This window comes from Cricetulus griseus, chromosome 4 (genome assembly GCF_003668045.3).
Source record: "Cricetulus griseus strain 17A/GY chromosome 4, alternate assembly CriGri-PICRH-1.0, whole genome shotgun sequence".
NCBI lineage: Eukaryota > Metazoa > Chordata > Mammalia > Rodentia > Cricetidae > Cricetulus > Cricetulus griseus.
The window spans coordinates 183,146,168-183,164,464 of record NC_048597.1 but is presented as its reverse complement, the minus strand read 5'-3'; the positions used below and the strand labels follow the sequence as shown (position 1 = coordinate 183,164,464).

Below are 18,297 nucleotides of genomic sequence, written 5' to 3'. Positions count from 1 at the left end.
GAGCCAGCTTGCCTACCCTAAAAACTTTCTTGGTTTTATACTTAAGAAGAATAGGCCGATGATGGCACATACCTTTAATCCCAGCACTTGGGAGACAGAGGCAAGTGGGTCTCTATAAGTTCGAGGCCAGCCTGGTCTACAAAGTGAGTTCCAAGACAGCCATGGCTACAAAGGGAAACCTAATATTGAAAAAATTAAGAAAAATAATAGAGTAAACTGGGCAGAGTGACGCACACCTTTAATCTCAGCACTTGGGGGGCAGAGGCAGGTGGATCTCTGAGTTTGAGGTCAGTCTGGTCTACAGAGTGAGCTCCAGGACCTCTAGGGCTGTTTATAGTAGTAGTAATAGAGCAAAGAAATGCAAACGTTGTATTCTTGACCTGGGAAAAGAAAAATGAATGGGGCGTGTTGGGTATTCTTTTTTTCACAGAAGGCTGGAGGATCTGAAGCACCATGACTGTCTATTTCTCTCTCTCTCTCTCTCTCTCTCTCTCTCTCTCTCTCTCTCTCTCTCTCTCTCTCTCTCTCGTGTCCCTTCTGCCCCATTCTCCTGAGTGCCAGGATTCCAGGTGTGAGCCACCACACCTCGCTGTGATTCTAGCCTGTGCCAACTGAATGGTCCTGAACAATCTGTCTGTTTTCTTAGCATCTCTTTCTACATTAGTGGCTTAATGACAAATGAGATAATGCATGAAACAATATAGTGAAGGCCCCTAGGTCCCGGACACCTGATACGCCTCTCTTTCACCAAGCTTCCCCCTGTAAACACACAGTGTGAGGAGCCCACAGATTCCACAGGAAAACAAGCTTTCTTTAAAAAGAACAACAACAAACTTTTAATTTCTTTGATGATCAAAGGAAGGTTTTCCCCTGAGTCAGTGCTGACACCATCAAAGAACAATGAATGTTTATTACATATTTCCAGAACGCTTTCTGAAAGGAGCCTGATAGCAGATCCCCTCTACCTCAGGGTAACATGGCACAAGAGTCCAAGAACACTGAAACTGGCACACTGATATCACAGTTCTCTTTGCTATGAAAACATTTTTTTTTCATTTTTATAGCAGATGAGTGGAGGGGTTCAACATTTGCCAGAACACAACACATACCTGGTCTGTTAACTTCGAAAGACCACAGTGTCACTGTGACCCTGCGCAGGGGTCCACTTGACTGTTTGTATAAAGGCTATTGGGCTAGACACTTAGCGGGAGAAGAAACATGAAGATTCTCAGGACAGATAAAGAAGCAGAAGGCCACAAAGATTAGGTAAGGCCAGATGGAGACCAGGGTTCTTTATTTAAAAGGGGGGGTAGGGAGAGGGAGAGAGCACAAGCACATACTGGGGCTGGGAGAGATGGCTCAGCAGTTTAAAGAGTACTTGCTGCTCTTACAAAGGGCTGGAGTTTGGTTCCCAGCACCCATGTCGGGAGACTCACAACCACCTATCGTATCAGTCTGAGTCCCAGAGATCCAGTGCCTTCTCCTGGCCACCTTAGGCACCTGCATGCATGTGTACATGTACATACACACAGATATACATGTAATACTTTTTTTAAAAAAGAGCACGTGTGTATATATATTATAAAAAGATTTATTTATGTTATGTGTGTAAGTTCTCTATCTGCATGTATACCCGAAGGCCAGAAGAGGACACCAGACCTCGTTACAGATGGTTGTGAGCCACCATGTGGTTACTGAGAATTGAACTCAGGACCTCTGGAAGAGCAGCCAGTGCTGGTAACCGCTGAACCATCTCTCCAGCCCCCCTCCCCCTCCCCCTCCTTTCCTCATCCCCTCCTCCTCTGAAAGTGTTTGCTGAATGAAAGCAGAGGTGGCCTTTCTTGAGTTTCTGCTGGTGTGGCCCATAAAGATAGTTTTGTATTTGAATGGCAGACAGATTCCTCATCTCTGAAGGGAAAGGAGGCAGACGCCACCCCTCTGATGCTGAAGTCAGGATTTTAAAACAGAAGTGAATTAATGAGTCAAGATCCCTCTGGACCCTCTGGACCCTCTGCTCACTGGTCCTCTCCCCAATGAAACTTCAGTTGAAAATCACTCTGGGGTTGCACAGTGCTGGCCACTGGCTAGCTTTGCCTTGAGGGCAGTGCACTGGCTACCGTTCTGCCAGCGATGTGAGACAGGGAGGTTCTGATGAGGGTGATCTTTAGGAAGTGAGGCTTAAACTTTATCTTTCCTTCATTTTCTAAATCCTGCTAAAGTGCTTCAAGGTAACACAGATTAAAAAGTTACTTGCTTACTCTCATTTTCATCATCAGATATTACGTACGGCAACAGGTCTCATTATGACATTTCATATGTGGGTCGGATGTCTTTTGACCCTCCTCATCTCACCACTCCTTGTCTCCTCACTCCTGCTGATCTCCTCTCTTTCCACCTGGCCCTCCATCTACTTTCTTGTCTGTGTGTCCCTGTCAGTTTAGGGTTGCTTTTACCAATGTGGTGAGGAGTAGTTTACACGGGCAACTAAGCAACTTACACCACTGAAGAAAGTGCCTTTCTCTCCACTGAGCAACCACTGATGATAAATCCTCAGGGAGGGGTGGGGCTGTGTGAGCCCAGCTCTGGATGGAATGTTGTTTGGGTCAGTCTTGTGACAGTGTTCTACAGCACTCCACCCCTTCCTCCGGCTCCTCCAAGTGTGGGGGTGGGTGAGGCAGATGCCCCTTTTAGGACTGTTTTGCTTACTTTTGGTTCAGGGCAAGTTGCTCTTAGACACTCACTGGGAACATAAGAGTGTTCCCGTATCTGACATGCTTGGTACTAGAAGTATTTCTGATTTCAGAAATAGATTTTACTTGTCATTTCCAGCTTTAAAAAAATCTACAATCCAAAATGTCTTTGAGTTTTTGAGTATTTGAGTTTTGGCTTTTTTTTAAGGATTTATTTTATATCTATAATTATTCTGCCTACATGTATATAGGTGTACACATGTGGCCTTGTGCCCAGGGATGTCAGAAGGAAGCATCAGATTCCATGGAACTGGAGTTACAGATGGTTGTGAGCTGCATGTGGGTTCTGGAAGCCGAACCCTGGAAGAGTAGCTAGTGCTCTTAGTCATTGAGCAGTCTCTCAGCCCTGCATTTTGGGCTTTTGAGTTGGGGTGATCAGCCTGTATGAGTGGTTCTTTTCTCTTGTCTGTCCTATTCCCAGGAGAGCCCTGCTGCTGTTAGGAGATAGACCCTGCTAGGTAGGGGGAAGCATGCACTAGGTATCAGGAGAGGTGTGTCCGGGAGTGCCAAGAAGGAAATCTTGGCTGTATATTTGATCGACATTATTTCTGATCGTTATTTTTTGGTTGCTGTCTGATTCTCATATTATCCCTATGTTGTGATGGGGACATAGAGCCCTGAAGAAGTTTAGTGTCCCTCTGCCATGTTTCAAACCTCGGTATCCAGAGAACCCATTCTGTCCCTCTGTGGATGAGGGTCCCTTGATGTCATTCATTCAGTTTCACTCACCATTGCCATCCAAACCAGCCCAGGGCCCGTGCCCAGCGATTGTCTTCTTCCAGGTGAGGCTGTGCTAGAAATGGCTGGGGTTCTGCTAGCCTCCACAACAATACAATGCTGGATTCCCCTCTCTGCAAATCTTCCTCCACTAGCCTGATTTTTTTGAGCTTCCCCAGATTTTCCATGAGCTCCCTGAAGGAATAAAGCCCTGTGGTGGTCTATTCTTAGCACTGTGCCTTCTCCATCTCCAGGAGGGTTTGGCACTGGCAACCAAAGAGTCAGAGTTGAGCTTCACTGAGTCAGCCCACGGGGTTCGATTGTTTGTGGCATTCCCACTGTCATTGAGGCTACCGGCTGCTCAAACTGCTCCTGTATATTCCTCAAAACTATTAGATGAGCGCCACCTTGTGGATGAAAAGAGCACTGTGGTTATCGCCAATTATTTTTCTACACAGCAATGGCTGTTGCCTAATGAGTGTGATTATGTTCTTGGGGTTTGTGCCTGCTGGTTGCTCAGAGACTATTAATTTAAGTCTTTATTTTAAATCTTTAAACCTCTCTTGAGATGATGCCAATACAAGAACACTTAACTACTTTAGTGACTTTTAAGTAAGTGGTTTTGACCATGGCAGCCTGTAATAGAAAGGCATTATTCAAGCATACATCCATACAAATGTGTTAATATCTAATAAAAAACAAAATAATTGTTCATACACTGATTTTTGTGTGTGTGCACTCTGTGTAATTGAAATAATAGTCAATATCTAATTGGTAGACTTTATAACTTAATAGTTTACTGCTTACAACTGAAAAGCCCTCTCATTATAAAATGGAAAAATGAAGGCTACAGGGAGGTGGGATTGGCTCCTCTTTGCCTTGGGGTGGGCCTTTGCACTCTGTCTTCTGGCCTTCTTGAGCCAGGCATGTACACGGTATGCAGACATGTATGCAGGCATGTATGTGTTAGGTATCATTGCCAGAACTACCAGCAGGTACACTGTGGTTCAATTTGCTCACATTTCCTCTGCTCAAGGAACCTCCCAACACCCTTCTCCTTTTAGTTGCGTCTCAAGGAGGAAGAGTTGCGGGACTACCAACGGGCTGAGAATGAAGCACTCACAAAAAGACAACTTCTGGAGCAGTCACTGAAGGATCTGGAGTACGAGCTGGAGGCCAAGAGTCACCTCAAGGATGACCGCAGCCGGCTCATCAAGCAGATGGAGGTGAGTGGGTACAGGAGCCAGGCTGTGGAGAGCACGTCTGGGCCACCAGGGGAATGCTTCCTATGCAGGAAATCTTGGGCTTTTACTCTTTCTAGCTTGATGTTTTAAGATCTTCTCTTGTGGTGGGAAAGTAGTTTACTGTGTTGTAGTTTGTCAAAGCCGGAAGGAGTGAAGAGTGTGATTTAGTCTAATGTCTTCATTGCTTTGAAGAAGATACAAGTTGATCCCCAAAGAACTTAACTGATGGCGCTGTGTCCCTTCAGCAATGTTTCCTCTGTAGAGACTGCAAGACTGCCGACTGTCCAGTCAGGATCCACACTGTAACTTAGACCCCAAACCACCCATTCCCAAACTACACAGTCCATTCTTATTCCTGGCCCATCTTTGTGTGTGTGTGTGTGTGTGTGTGTGTGTGTGTGTGTGTGTGTGTATTGTTGCTATAGCAAACTATGGTCCAATTCATTGCCATTTCTGAAACTGCTCAAAGCAGTTACCAGGTGGTGGTGAGTATTCACAAGTCTAATACATAATGCTTGAGAAAAACAAAACAAAACAAAACAAAACTTATAAATAAAATACCAGAATCTCTGTATCGGTCCTCTGAGATGATGGGAAGAACCTGAATTGCTAAAATGGAATAATTTACAAGAGAATTGACCCTAAACCAGAAACACATGTGTGCTCCGCCCCCCTCCAGTGGAATTTAGAGACTGAGAGAGACTGAAAAACAAGGCTCAGACTTTGGGGGAAGACATTAACATTGTCAGGGTTTTGATAAAAGACAGGCATTGCGCTCAAGGCCAGCAAGAGATGGCTTGAGCTCAAAATCAATGAATTCCTCATTCAGCTTTGCAAATAAAAAGAAATAGCTTTTCTAAAGCTCCAGGGTGCTTCGCAGTTTATATCTAGGAAGTGAAGTTTGAACCAGTGGAGATTTTATTGGATGGGCCTCTCTTAGAGACCAGGGTAGCCTGATGGCAATTTTATTGCTTTGTTTATGGGCTGCTGAATTTTTCTAATATTTTCTTTTTGATCTCTTTAGGGGGTCATTTTCAGATAAGCTAAGGTAACCCAGGTAACTAGAAATGGATTGCTCTAGGGCCTAGATGCCCTGGTTAAAAGCAACTGGTGGGCCAGGGAGATGGCTCCATTGGTGAAGTACATGCCATATAAGTGTGAGGACCTCTGTTCAGATGCCTAGCATCCTTGTCAAAAGCTGCCCAAGTCAGTGTGCATCTGTAATCCCAGGGCCAGGGAGGCAGAGACAGGGGGATCCCTGGGGCTGGCCAGGCAGTCTACCCTACTTGGTGAGCTCCAGGCCAGTAAGAGACCCCTGTCTCAAAAAATAAGATGGAGAGTAATTGAGGAAGATACCTAATACACTGGCCTCTGTGGTCCATTTGCCTATTGTCTACTTGTCTACACACACACACACACACACACACACACACACACACACACACACACCACATTTTCCAAGTGGAAACAGACTGAATAGTGAATAAGGAGCCTTGGTATGATAAGCTGCACTCACATGCACATACCCTCACACAGACACCTAACTTTAAAAAAAAAAAAAAAGATCTTTTAAATATAAGTGATTTTAGCTGAGATCAGATTGGGTTGTAAGATCATCTCCTTTGAGTCTAGAATATTCTAACAAGGCATGTCCTCTGGGTAACTTAAGGTCTTGAAGCAGCAGTGCAGTTAAATACCACTGAAGGTATTTCTCCATTTGTTCTGCAGTGACAGCTTCCGGAGGCCCTGCCACCATGAAAGGCACCTGAGGGGAGTTGCTCTAGGTGGTGGCTGCCAGCACCATGTTGCTGTGACTCATACCTTTCCCATCCCATCACTAAAACTTAACCAATTCTCAGGTCACTGGAGCTCGCCCACAGTGAACATTTTTTGGGGCTGAAGCTCTGAAGATATTTTGTGATTCTGAGTGAACTGGATAGAGGGGTAACCAGGCAGGGGCCAGCCATGTCTTGAGTTAGTTTCTGGGACTTTCTGCTCCCAGGAGAGAGCTTTTGGGTTTCTTTGCAGGTTTTTAATTATTTTATGTGTTATTGTGTGTATGTGCACACAAGTGCATGCCACAGCATGAGTGTGGAGGACAGAAGACAACTTTGACAAGTCACTCCTTTTTATTTTTGTGTGGGCTGTAGTGTCTGAACTCTAGTCTCAGACTTTTCAGTAGGTACCTTTACCTGTTCAGCCATCTTGCTGGTCCTTCCTGGAGGCTTTGATCAGTCCCTGACAAGGCCAGCCATTCAGTCACCAGCAGGCCATCATTCACAAGAGTTCTGAGAGTTTCCTTTCTGTTGTTTATATAGCCATTCTTGGTTGTCAATTAATTCTAGCAGTTGCATAGATCATATTTGCACACAAGTGCTGCCTTTGAAAACTCAAAATGTTGGATTTTAAAAAAGCATCTGTTGGGGTAGAGAGATGGCCCAGGGGTAAAAAGCAGGTGGCTGCTCTTCCAGAGGACCCGTATGGTGGCTTACAACCCCACCGGTAACTCCAGTTCAAGGAAAACTGACACCCCTCTTCTGGCCTCCACAGGCATTGCACGTGTGTAGTACACATACATGCAGACAAAACACCCATCTACATAAAATAAAAAAAGAATGCAAAAATGTTTTAGGAATATACATTTAAAAAGCATCTATGGCTCCAAGTTTACCCAGATCTATGACAAATCTACTGAAGACAAGAAACACAGGCTGAAGTCTCCCAGCTCCCAGGGCTGGAACACTGAGTGGGCAAACCTCTTTCTCTCATACATGAAACTACTTTGAAATGCTTCTCTCTTAACTGTCAGTGATATTGAACAGAGACCAGAGGGACAGAGTGTCATCTTCTGTGATGGTGAACTTACCAGAATTGACCACCACTGTCCTGTGCAATCCAGTGTAGGTTTGGGACCGTCCACTGCCAAGTTCACGGATACTCTAGAGAAGAGGCAGGCCAGAAGCATGAGCCTGCACTCACAGGAGCAAGCCTCTTGAACATGACGTATTTGCAGAAATGTCACGGGATGGCTTCTCAGACTATACGTTGATTTTAATAGGGACCAGTTTAAGATAATAATGTAATACGTACTAATATAACCTTAGTGTTTTTGTTTTGTTCATCAGGACTCAGGCCTTTTCTCCTTTTATGTATTTTCCACATTCCCAAATACATTGCAAAAGCAACGAAACATAGGTTTTTTTAAAATACCTGCTTTGGACAGTACAAGAAATACATGTGTAAGGACTGGGTGTGTGACTCAGCTGGTAGAGTACTTGCCTAGCATAAATAAATGAAGCTCTGGGCTCAATCTCTGGCACCCAGTATCCAGGCACACTCTTGTAGTGCCAGCACTGGGGATGTAGATGCAGGAAGATCAGGAGTTCAAGGTCATCCTGGACTACATAGCAAGCGTGAGGCTAACCTGGATACATGAGAAATGTTCTCACCATACAGATCAAGATGAATCCTTTAGGAAGGAGGAAAGGGAGGCAGAGAGGAAAGAAGTAGGTGTCTTATGCTCCCAAGCCCTAACAATTATCAGCTCTCATTTGCCCTTGGGTTTCCTTTCATGTGTAAGTGAAGAAACCTGTTTGTTTCCTTTCTCAGGACAAGGTGTCCCAGTTGGAGATTGAATTGGAAGAAGAAAGAACCAATGCTGATTTGCTGTCTGAGAGGATCGCTTGGAGCAGGGAACAGGTACCAGGAAGCTGTTGAGGGTGAATACACAGTACTATGGAGAAAGGACTCATGAGAGGCTAAACCTGAGGATCGGTTAGAGCAAGGAGGAAACATTCCTGGCATACAGATCACGATGGGAGATTCTGTAGTGTTTACCATAACTGACCACTGGGAGAGAAGGAATTAGTAACATGAGGGAAATTTTGTATAGTGGTTACAGAAAGTGACATATTAGCTACCGTGAGCCAAGGGCTTAGCATTGTCTTCAACTCAGGGTGACTAGGCTGGAGGTTTGGGGGCAAAGAGCTGCCACTACTGAGCTGGCTGTCCCTGCTCAGGGCTGAAGCTGAAATACTCTCCGGCTTCTTTGCCACATACCCTTCTGATGTGCACAGGCTTCCTTGGGAAGTGTGATACTCAGGGCTATGGGATGGGTTGGTGTGCAGGGACTTCTAAGCCAGGCTACTGGGCTCTGGTTCGGGTCCCCAAGCTATAGTGTTGGTGGGATAGCATTCAGAAGCCCAAGCGGCAGAGGTTTAGAGAGGGACTTCCCTGAATGCCAAGACACAGACGGACACCTCAACCTTGACATTGGCTCCCCAAAGTTCTTACTGTTTCCTAAGTTTTCTTACTGGACTCAGAGCTGTTTTGTTAGGTGTTCCTGCCAGTTTGGCCAAGGATCCGTGCTACCCTGGGGCACTGCAGAACCTGCTAAGCATGCATAATGACAGAAATGCCTGTGGTTTGTTTTGTCAGCCTTGTGATATAAGCACAGTGGGAGGAATGGTGAGAACTCTGTCACCTTACCAATATCCAGGCAGTTAAAACCAGTTTCCAGTTCCATGATTTATACCCAAAACAAAACACAGACATGCTGCACCAGAACACAGTGCCTCCATTGGTTCAGCCACTGGCCCAGGGCCACGAGGTAGCTGGTCCCAGAATGCCTTTGGTCTTTTCCTTTTTCCTCTCACTGAGCATTAGGGTCATGGGGGTGTGACTGCTTGCCTCAGTGGTCAATGTTGAAAATTTTCCACTGAGTCAAGAACTTGAGGTCCATGCAGGAGGAAGACAAGGACACTCACCTGGGGCTGCTGTGAAGGACACTCTGTGGGCAGTCGCAGGTCTGTTCCTGTGCTGCCTCCTGTGGTGCTTTGGGAAACTCCCAGATTATTGAGTCTATGAAAATGTGACTGGGGCTGGAGAGGTCGCTCAGCTGGTAGCGTGCTTGGCCATCGTTCTCAAAGCCCCAGGTTCAATTCTCAGAATGGTAATGCATGGCTGTGATCCTTAGAAGTGAAGGCAGGGAGGTCAGAAGTTCAAGGTCATCTTCGTCTACAGGTTGAGTTCTAGACCAGCTTGGCCTACATGAGACTGTTTGTCACATGTAAACAAAAGTAAAATGAAGCTATTTACGTAGACGGTTCTGAAGGCTCCCCTCTCCCCGCCTGCCACCATTAGCTCTATTGTCCTCGTCCACCATTTTGTGAGGCAGAAGGTAAGGCCCATGTTTGCTGTAAATGGAGAAACTGAAAATCAAGTTCAAACTGACATAGAAACTGATGAAAAACAAAAGCCCCAAGATAGATGGGTACCTCTCCTTCCTTCCTTTCGTGGTTTTTGGTGGTAGGATCTTATTTTGAGGCCCAGGCTAGCTTCAAACTCTATCCTCCTGCCTCAGTGTCTGAGTGCTGAGGTATAGGTGTGTGCCACCATGGCTGCTGAAGTGATACCTGTAGTTTGAGTCCTCTGACCTCTTCCACCTTTTGATGCCTCCTGATTTGAGAGGACATTTAAAAGGCTGCTCCTTTCCTCACCAACAAGCATTTTTCTCAAAGTAGAGGTTGAACCAAGGCTGATTTTTATTTTAAAAGGCTGTGTGGAGAGGGCTTTGGATATAGACTGACAAGTTGTGGCCAGTGGGGGCCTCCCAGGGCCATGCACCTGTGGCTCCTACCATTCTCACAGCAAGAAGAGGGACTCTTAAAGGCTGGACCCTTTCTCCTGTCCCTTTGACCTTCTGATACCCCTAGTAAAAGCTGGTGACTAAAGGACAGAAAATGGCGCCTGTCACCTTGACTCCTGTGAACAGTGTTTACCCTGGATTCCCAGCAAACTATTCCCAGTGCTATTGGGCACTGAAAAGAGAAAGTATGGAGAAAGATTTTTCTTTAACTCTTGCTTTCTTTTAAAAGTTGAAGTTTTCTGTTCTTGAATTAAAGCTCATTATTTCTTAGTACTTCTTTCTATTTCTACTTTCTCCTGATGTATCCCTGACTTCCCTAGTCCCCTCAATAGGTCTTAGGTAAACAGGCTAGATAAAAGGGTTTCAGTAATGTTAGAGGAAGGCTAGCCCTCTTACAGGACCTTAGGTCTGATGAGGACATCAGAGGTCAAGAGCCATAAAGGACTTGGGCCAGGCTCAAACTTCCTTTTTCCAAAGACAGTGTTTTAATTGCCAGAGCCTGCAAAACACAACAAACACAACTGCATGCATGGCAGAGTGGTAAACCTACAGAATTTCTAATATGATGTTAGGGCCTGGTTAAGGAGATGAACATTTAACAAGTGGACGGATAACTAACAATAAAATGGCACGGATAATAAATACCAAGTGAAGGAAGGACTCCAGGAGCCAGTGAAGGAAAGGCCACGCTGGCAAGACTGACCAACGAAGGGTTTTTAAAGGCATTTTGGCCCAGAGTTAGCTTTGAAGAAGCGATCTGGCTGAGAGTAGATCACCAGAGTGGGCATGGCATCTGACCTAGAGCAGGTAAGCATGGGGTGTTGAGAAGCCGTGAATGCTCACACACACTTCTGGTTCCCATGAGGAAAGCAGAGGAGGCACGTTTGGAGAGACAGACTGGGGTTTTTGAATGTCTGTATCCTCAAGGCAGTGGGGGGTTTGGGAGGTTGTTCAGCAGAACAGTGAAGCACAAACAGAATTCTAGAAGGTCAGTGTCAGAGCTGCGAGTAGAGAGTGGGTACCCTGAGAAGACCTTAACTGGGCTACTCCCAGGGGCAGAGAGGGTGGCTATGAGAATACTCTATTCTGTGCCTCTGGCTTTGCTTATTGTTCTTGTGTAGGGGGGGTTGTTTTTTAATATTTGCCGGCCCCATTATTTACCTTCTGAGTCTCAGGGATTTTCTTCCATACATACTCAGGATAGTAAACAAACCCAGAGAATCCTAACCAAGATAAATGCTTCCCACACCGTTTGGGACTTGGACTGGCTTTCAAACATGGCTGATGTTGAGAAGAAATAGATTTGCTTTGGCAGAACGCCATATTTATAAAGGGGAGGCGTGTCTGTCTATTTTCTCATCATAGAACAGACAGGCTTCCACCTGACTTGTATGTAAGCGGAAGGAAGATTCCTAGAGGAAATAATTGCTTTACAGGCTTTGGGTCTCTTTAAGTCCCAGAAAACCCTTTTTACCTTTCTCCAAAAACTGTTTCTCTACCAGACCCAATAGCAGAGACCTATAAACCTAGCTACTCAGTAGGCTGAGGCGGGAGAATTGTAATTTAAAGGACTGCCTGAGCTACAGAGTGAGCACAAGGTCAGCCTGGGCAGATTACTAGTGAAATTCTGTCTCAGAGTAAGAAGGCTGGGCATACAGCCCTGTGGCAGTGCACTTTCCTAGCGTGTGGGAGGCCCCAGATTTAATTCCCAGTGTCCTAAAACCAAACTAAATATTTCTGTCTATGACTCCTGACAACCACACTAAGGAGTTTTAAGGATTTTCTTGCATGCTTTCTAGGCTGTTTTCAGGGCTTGGAAAGTATAGTCACTGCCTATAGTCGCATAACTTGTAAGAGGTAGGACCACAGTTTGACTCAATCCCTGCATCAGATTCTAAAGGTCTCCAAGTTAAGAATATTACATGGGTTGGGGATGTGGCTCACTTGGCAGGGTGCTTGCTTAGCACCCACAAAACCCTGAGTGCATTCTCCAGCACCTCATAAACTGGATATAAATGGTGCACACTGATCATCCTAGCATGGGTGTGAGAGGTGAAGGCAAGGAATTTATGGCCATTTTTGGCTACATAGCGAATATATATATATATATATATATATATATATATATATATATATTATATATATATATGCCGCTGCTGGTAGCTGAATGCACACAGCAACACTGGGCTAACCTAGACCTCCCTCAGCCTTGAAAGCCAGGATGGCCCAGCACAGGGGTACGTTGACTCATCCCATGCCACAGCTGGCATGCAGCAGGGAAATACCAACTTCAAAAATTGAGAAGCATCAATATCTTCGCAGGGGCTCACAAGGCTGCCTTGTTGCCTTGGAAACTGCCAGACAAATCCCAGTGGGTAAAGCTGGAGGCATAAGCTGCTCCTTTGTGGCTGGCTCACACCTGCTCCTCAGTTAGTACCTGGGGATGTGGGAGCCAGTAAGTGAGCCTCCAAATAGCCAGGAGGAAAGTGACAGATCAAAGTGGGGTTTCTTCTTTTAAGGTGATTTTAGGCTCAGAACTGCCTCTTAACCGTATCAGCTACTCAAAACTCCACTGTGCAAATTGGATGATGATAATTTTTAGGATAGAATTGTTAATACCAGTCCAGGAGTATAGGCTTGCCAACCTCTTCACAGCTCATTGATAAACCCAGGCCAGGAGGCTATTATTATTAGCAATCCTAAGTGTCTCTGGCTTTTCATTGGCCCAAAAGGCTACAGCTTCTAAGCCTGAGAGCTAGCTCAGGTCATGGGTATCTTGTCACTGCAGGCTGCTAGAATTGGATCTGCTCTTTCCGATCAAAATGCTCCATGGTTAGTATTCATTCAATCCAGCTGCCATAGGCTGTTGCCTTCCGTTCCTGTTGGTTTTAATTTGGCTACAGAGTCTTGGTTTGGTCTATTTAATACGGTTGAAGGGCAAACAGCGTGTAAAACACTAAGCTTACACGTAGTGTTGTTTCTCTAGCCTCACACTTTCTTCCCCAGGTCCAAACAAAGATAAGAGCATGACCTCGGGCCTTGGACCCAATTCTGAAGAAATGGGTGCTGAGCTGGGCCTCAGAAGCAATGACTCCTGGCACTCACCCGGGTTTGCAGTGAAACCATTCCTCTTGGGACCTTTTCTGTAACGCCATGCAGAACCCCTTCAGGTTCCCCAAAGGGGATTTATTTTAGAGCAGAGTATCAGGCTATTCTTTGGAAGCATGGAGAGGAATCTATTGTGTTTTCCAAAAGACTCAAGAAACAGGGCCTGCCAGGCGACTGCTGCTGTTGAGCTTTTTATGGTTGCATTTTATTCTTCCCTCTTCTTCTGATTTATTTTACACTTCCATTTTAATAGCCCTCTTTTGAGGGGATGTGGTTTGGTATGAAGAGTTACTGTTTTGTTTTTGTTTTTCATTTGCCTGGAGCTCTCCAAGGAGGGCTTAAACTTGCAGAGACCTTCCTGTCAGCTCGTGCCCCCTCCCCCAAGTCCCTTTCCCTGTCCTGCCCAGCCCCACCCCATCTTAGAGCTCTACCATATGGAAGATCTGTTTCCTGGTAGATGCTCTGGTTGAGGTCAGTGGCAGCTGCTGTAAGCTGCAGAGCCTACGCCCACAGCCAGGGCCCAGCACTGACGTGGCAGTCCTCCAGGCCCTCTCCTCTTACTCCCCTGTAGACATATCCTTTGGAACTCTACAGAACTCCCCACCAACACTTGGCTTCCTGCAGGGTTTTTCTATATCAAGAACTGAGGGTTTTTTGGTCAGAAGGCCAAGGGTAAAATCCCCAAACTGCTTCCATCCAGACCTGATCCTGGTATGGTCCCGACTCTCCCATCAGAAGAGCAGGGTGATAGTACCTGCGTGGGAGTTTCCAGAAGGCTTAACAGGCTCAGACACGGTACATGACTGGAGCAAGGCCGTTCCAATTGCCTGTCTAGTTCTCTACACAGCTGCAGGGAGGGGCTGTCCTCTGCTTTGTTGCATTTTTATTACTTCTGCTGTTGTCAGCCTCGAACCCCACAGCATCTTGATTTCACTACTAGCCTTTGGGTCTGCATCCCTTCATTTTGGGGTACCAATTTCCCCTTTCTGCAGGATAGGGCAGGGTCCTCTTGCTTCCTTGGAAGGCTCCCTGAACAACATCCTAACCTGCTCTTCCAGGCAACTGGAAGGGCCCGTGGGCTGCTTTACTCAGGTATATAAACCTGCAGCCCCTGTTCTGTGAATGAGGCCCCAATGGGCCCGGGAAGCTGGACCAGGCTGCTTGTCTGTGGAGTTCATTCCCATACAGTGACCCTCAAGTGCAGGTCTGTGCCCCAGAATGTGAGCAGTGTGGCTTCCCCTAGGAGGCATACCTGTGAGCTGGCATTCATTACCAAGCAGTCACAGGAGTAAGCCCAGGGCCTTTCAGTAGCATGTGATTCCTGAGGACTCTGGGTCAAGTGGGAGGAAGTGGCCAGTGGAGTGGCCAATGTTCTCTGCTTGCCCCTTGCATTGTTGGCATTTTCACTTTGCTCTGTACAAGAATGGCCTAAGGGAACTAGACTTGGGTGCTTTGTTTTTGAATACCTTCATAGGGTACGTTGTGGTCATTTAACACATGTACAAGTGGGTTATTTTCTAGTTAGGGCAATAAGTACTACCATCTCTTCAACAACTAATAGTTTTTAATGTAATACTATCTATCTTTTGAGAATTTTATACATGTATATAGTGTATTTCATCTCCACAGCTGCTCCTAACTTTATAGTTTCCTTTTTCAATTTTATTTATTCTGCGAAAATTGCAGAGTGTATTTTGATATTATTCATTCCCTTTTTTTTAAATCATTTTTTATTTGAATTAGAAACAAGATGGTTTTACATGACAATCCCAGTTCCCTTCTCCCTCCCTTCCTCCCCTACCACCCCCAACTAAAACCCTACCTATCACATATCCTTTTTTCTATTCTTCCCCTGACTCAACCTTTCTGCTCCCTCATGACCTCTGCATCCTTCCTCTTCCTCCCTTCTCATTCTTGTAGCTCCCTCCCCCCTCTTCCCGTGCTCTCAATTTGCTCAGGGGATCGTGTCCCTTTCCCCTTCTCCAGGGGAACAAGTATGTCTCTCTTAGGGTCCTCCTTGTTTACTAGCTTCTCTGGCAGTGTGGATTGTAGGCTGGTAATCCTCTATGTCTAAAATCCACACATGAGTGAGTACATATCATGTTTGTCTTTTTGTGATTGGCTTACCTTGCTCAGAATGGTTTCTTCGAGTTCCATCCATTTTCCTGCAAATTTCAAGATTCCATTGTTTTCTCTGCTGAGTAGTACTCCATTGTGTAAATGTACCACATTTTCTCTATCCATTCTTCGGTTGAGGGGCATCTAGGCTGCTTCCAGTTTCTGGCTATTACAAATAATGCTGCTATGAACATGGTTGAACAGATGTCCTTGTTGTATGAATGTGCTTCTTTTGGGTATATGCCTAGGAGTGGAATTGCTGGATCTTGTGGTAGACTGATTCCCATTTTCTTGAGGAGTCGCCATACTGATTTCCACAGTGGCTGTACAAGTTGGCACTCCCACCAGCAGTGGAGAAGTGTTCCCCTTTCTCCACATCCTCTCCAGCATAAACTGTCATTGGTGTTTTTGATTTTGGCCATTCTGACAAGAGTAAGATGGTATCTCAGAGTTGTTTTGATTTGCATTTCCCTGATAGCTAAGGATGTTGAACACTTTCTTATGTGTCTTTCAGCCATTTTAGATTCCTCTATTGAGAATTGTTTATTTAGTTCTGTACCCCACTTTTTAATTGGATTGTTTGTGTTTTGGAGACTAGCTTCTTGAGTTCTTTGTATATTTTGGAGATCAGCCCTCTGTCAGATGTGGGGTTGGTGAATATCTTTTCCCAGTCTGTGGGCTGCCATTTTGTCTTGCTGACTGTGTCCTTTGCCTTACAGAAGCTTCTCAGTTTCAGGAGGACCCATTTATCAATTGTAGATCTCAGTGTCTGTGCTACTGGTGTGATGTTCAGGAATCGGTCTCCTATACCAATTAATTCAAGGGTATTTCCCACTTTGTCTTCTAATAGGGTCAGCATGGCTGGGTTTATGCTGAGGTCTTTGATGCGTTTTTTACTTAAGTTTTCTGCATGGTGATAGGCTTGGGTCTATCTGTAGTCTTCTACATGTTTGCATCCAATTGTGCCAGCACCATTTGTTGAAGATGTTCTCTTTGTTCTAGCATATAAATTTGGATTGTTTGTCAAAAATCAAGGTCTGTGAAGAATTGTGTTGGGATTTTGATGGGATTGCATTGAATCTGTAGATTGCTTTTGGCAAGATTGCCATTTTTTCTATGTTGATCCTACCTATCCAAGGGCATGGGAGATCTTTCTATTTTCTGGTATCTTTAATATCTTTCTTTAGAGAGTCAAAATTCTTATGGTATAGGTCTTTCACGTTATTGGTTAGTGTTACCCCAAGGTATTTTATGTTGTTTGTAGCAATTGCAAAGGTTGATGTTTCTCTGATTTCTTTCTCCACCAATGTGTCATCGGTATATAGTAGGGCTACAGATTTTTTGAGTTAATCTTGTATCCTGCCACTTTGCTGAAGGTGTTTATCTGCTGTAGGTGTTCCCTGGTAGAGTTTTTCGGGTCACTTATGTAGACTATCATATCGTCTGCAAATAGTGAGAGTTTGACTTCTTCCTTTCCGATTTGTATTCCCTTGATCTCCTTTTGCTGTTTTATTGCTCTAGCTAGAACTTCAAGGACAATATTGAAGAGGTATGGAGAGAGTGGATAGCCTTGTCTTGTCCCCAATTTTAGAGGAATTGCATTGAGTTTCTCTCCATTTAATTTGATGTTGGCTGTTGGCTTGCTGTATATTGCTTTTATTATGTTGAGGTATGTTCCTGTTATCCTGATTTCTCCAAGACCTTTATCATGAAGGGGTGTTGGATTTTGTCAAAGGCTTTTTCAGCATCTAGTGAGATGATCATGTGGTTGTTTTTTGTTTGTTTGTTTGTTTGTTTTGTGTTTTTTTTTTTCTGCAGTCTGTTTATATGGTGGATTACATTGATGGATTTTCGTATGTTGAACCATCCTTGCATCCCTGGGATGAAGCCTACTTGATCATGGTGGATGATTTCTCTGATGTGTTCTTGGATTTGATTTGCCAGTATTTTATTGAGAATTTTTGCATCAATGTTCATGAGGGATATTGGTCTGTAGTTCTGTTTTTTAGTTGTGTCTTTGTGTGGCTTGGGTATCAAGGTTATTGAAGACTCATAAAAAGAGATTGACAATGACCCTTCTGCTTCTATTGTGTGGAATACTTTGAGGATAATTGGTATTAGCTGTACCTTGAATTTCTGGTAGAATTCTGCACTGAAGCCATCTGGCCCTGGGCATTTTTGGTTGGGAGACTTCTGATGACTGCTTCAATTTCATTAGGGGTTATAGGTCTATTTAAGTGGCTTATCTGTTCTTGATTTAATTTTGGTAAGTGAAATCTGTCCAGAAAATTGTCCGTTTCCTTTAGATTTTCGAATTTTGAGGCATATAGGTTTTCGAAGTATGACCTGATGATTCTCTGGATTTCCTCGTGGAGCTGGGGCTTGAGCAGCTGCCAGTCTGTTGTTCAGATAAAGAAAGGACTGTCCTTACATTCCTCAGATAAGGTAGCGCTGACAAATAAATCTGTGGCAACAGAAGCCATGGTCCCTGAGTCATAGGCCATGGAGACCCCACAGGTCTCCATCCCTGGGACCCATAAGAAGAATATGGAAAGAGAGCAATTCAGTATGTGATAGCAGGTTTGGCTACAGTGACTGTTGTTATTTTTAGTTAACTACTATTACAATCATCAAAGGATCAAGAGCATCTAAGAAAAAGATCTCATACCCAAGAGCAAGCAGCACAGTGGGTACTTCATAGGCCTCCTTCATG

At 44.8% G+C, this 18,297-nt stretch overlaps 1 protein-coding gene across 1 annotated transcript in view; it reads left to right on the top strand.

The window, feature by feature from the left end:
- The window catches only part of Cgnl1 (cingulin like 1), a 102,721-nt gene that overhangs the window by 78,222 nt on the left and 6,202 nt on the right, over positions 1-18,297 (top strand). Inside the window, exons 12-13 of the mRNA XM_035443795.1 lie at positions 4,532-4,693; positions 8,321-8,410. Coding sequence (XP_035299686.1) covers positions 4,532-4,693; positions 8,321-8,410 — 252 coding nt within the window. The remainder of the gene's footprint in view (positions 1-4,531; positions 4,694-8,320; positions 8,411-18,297) is intronic.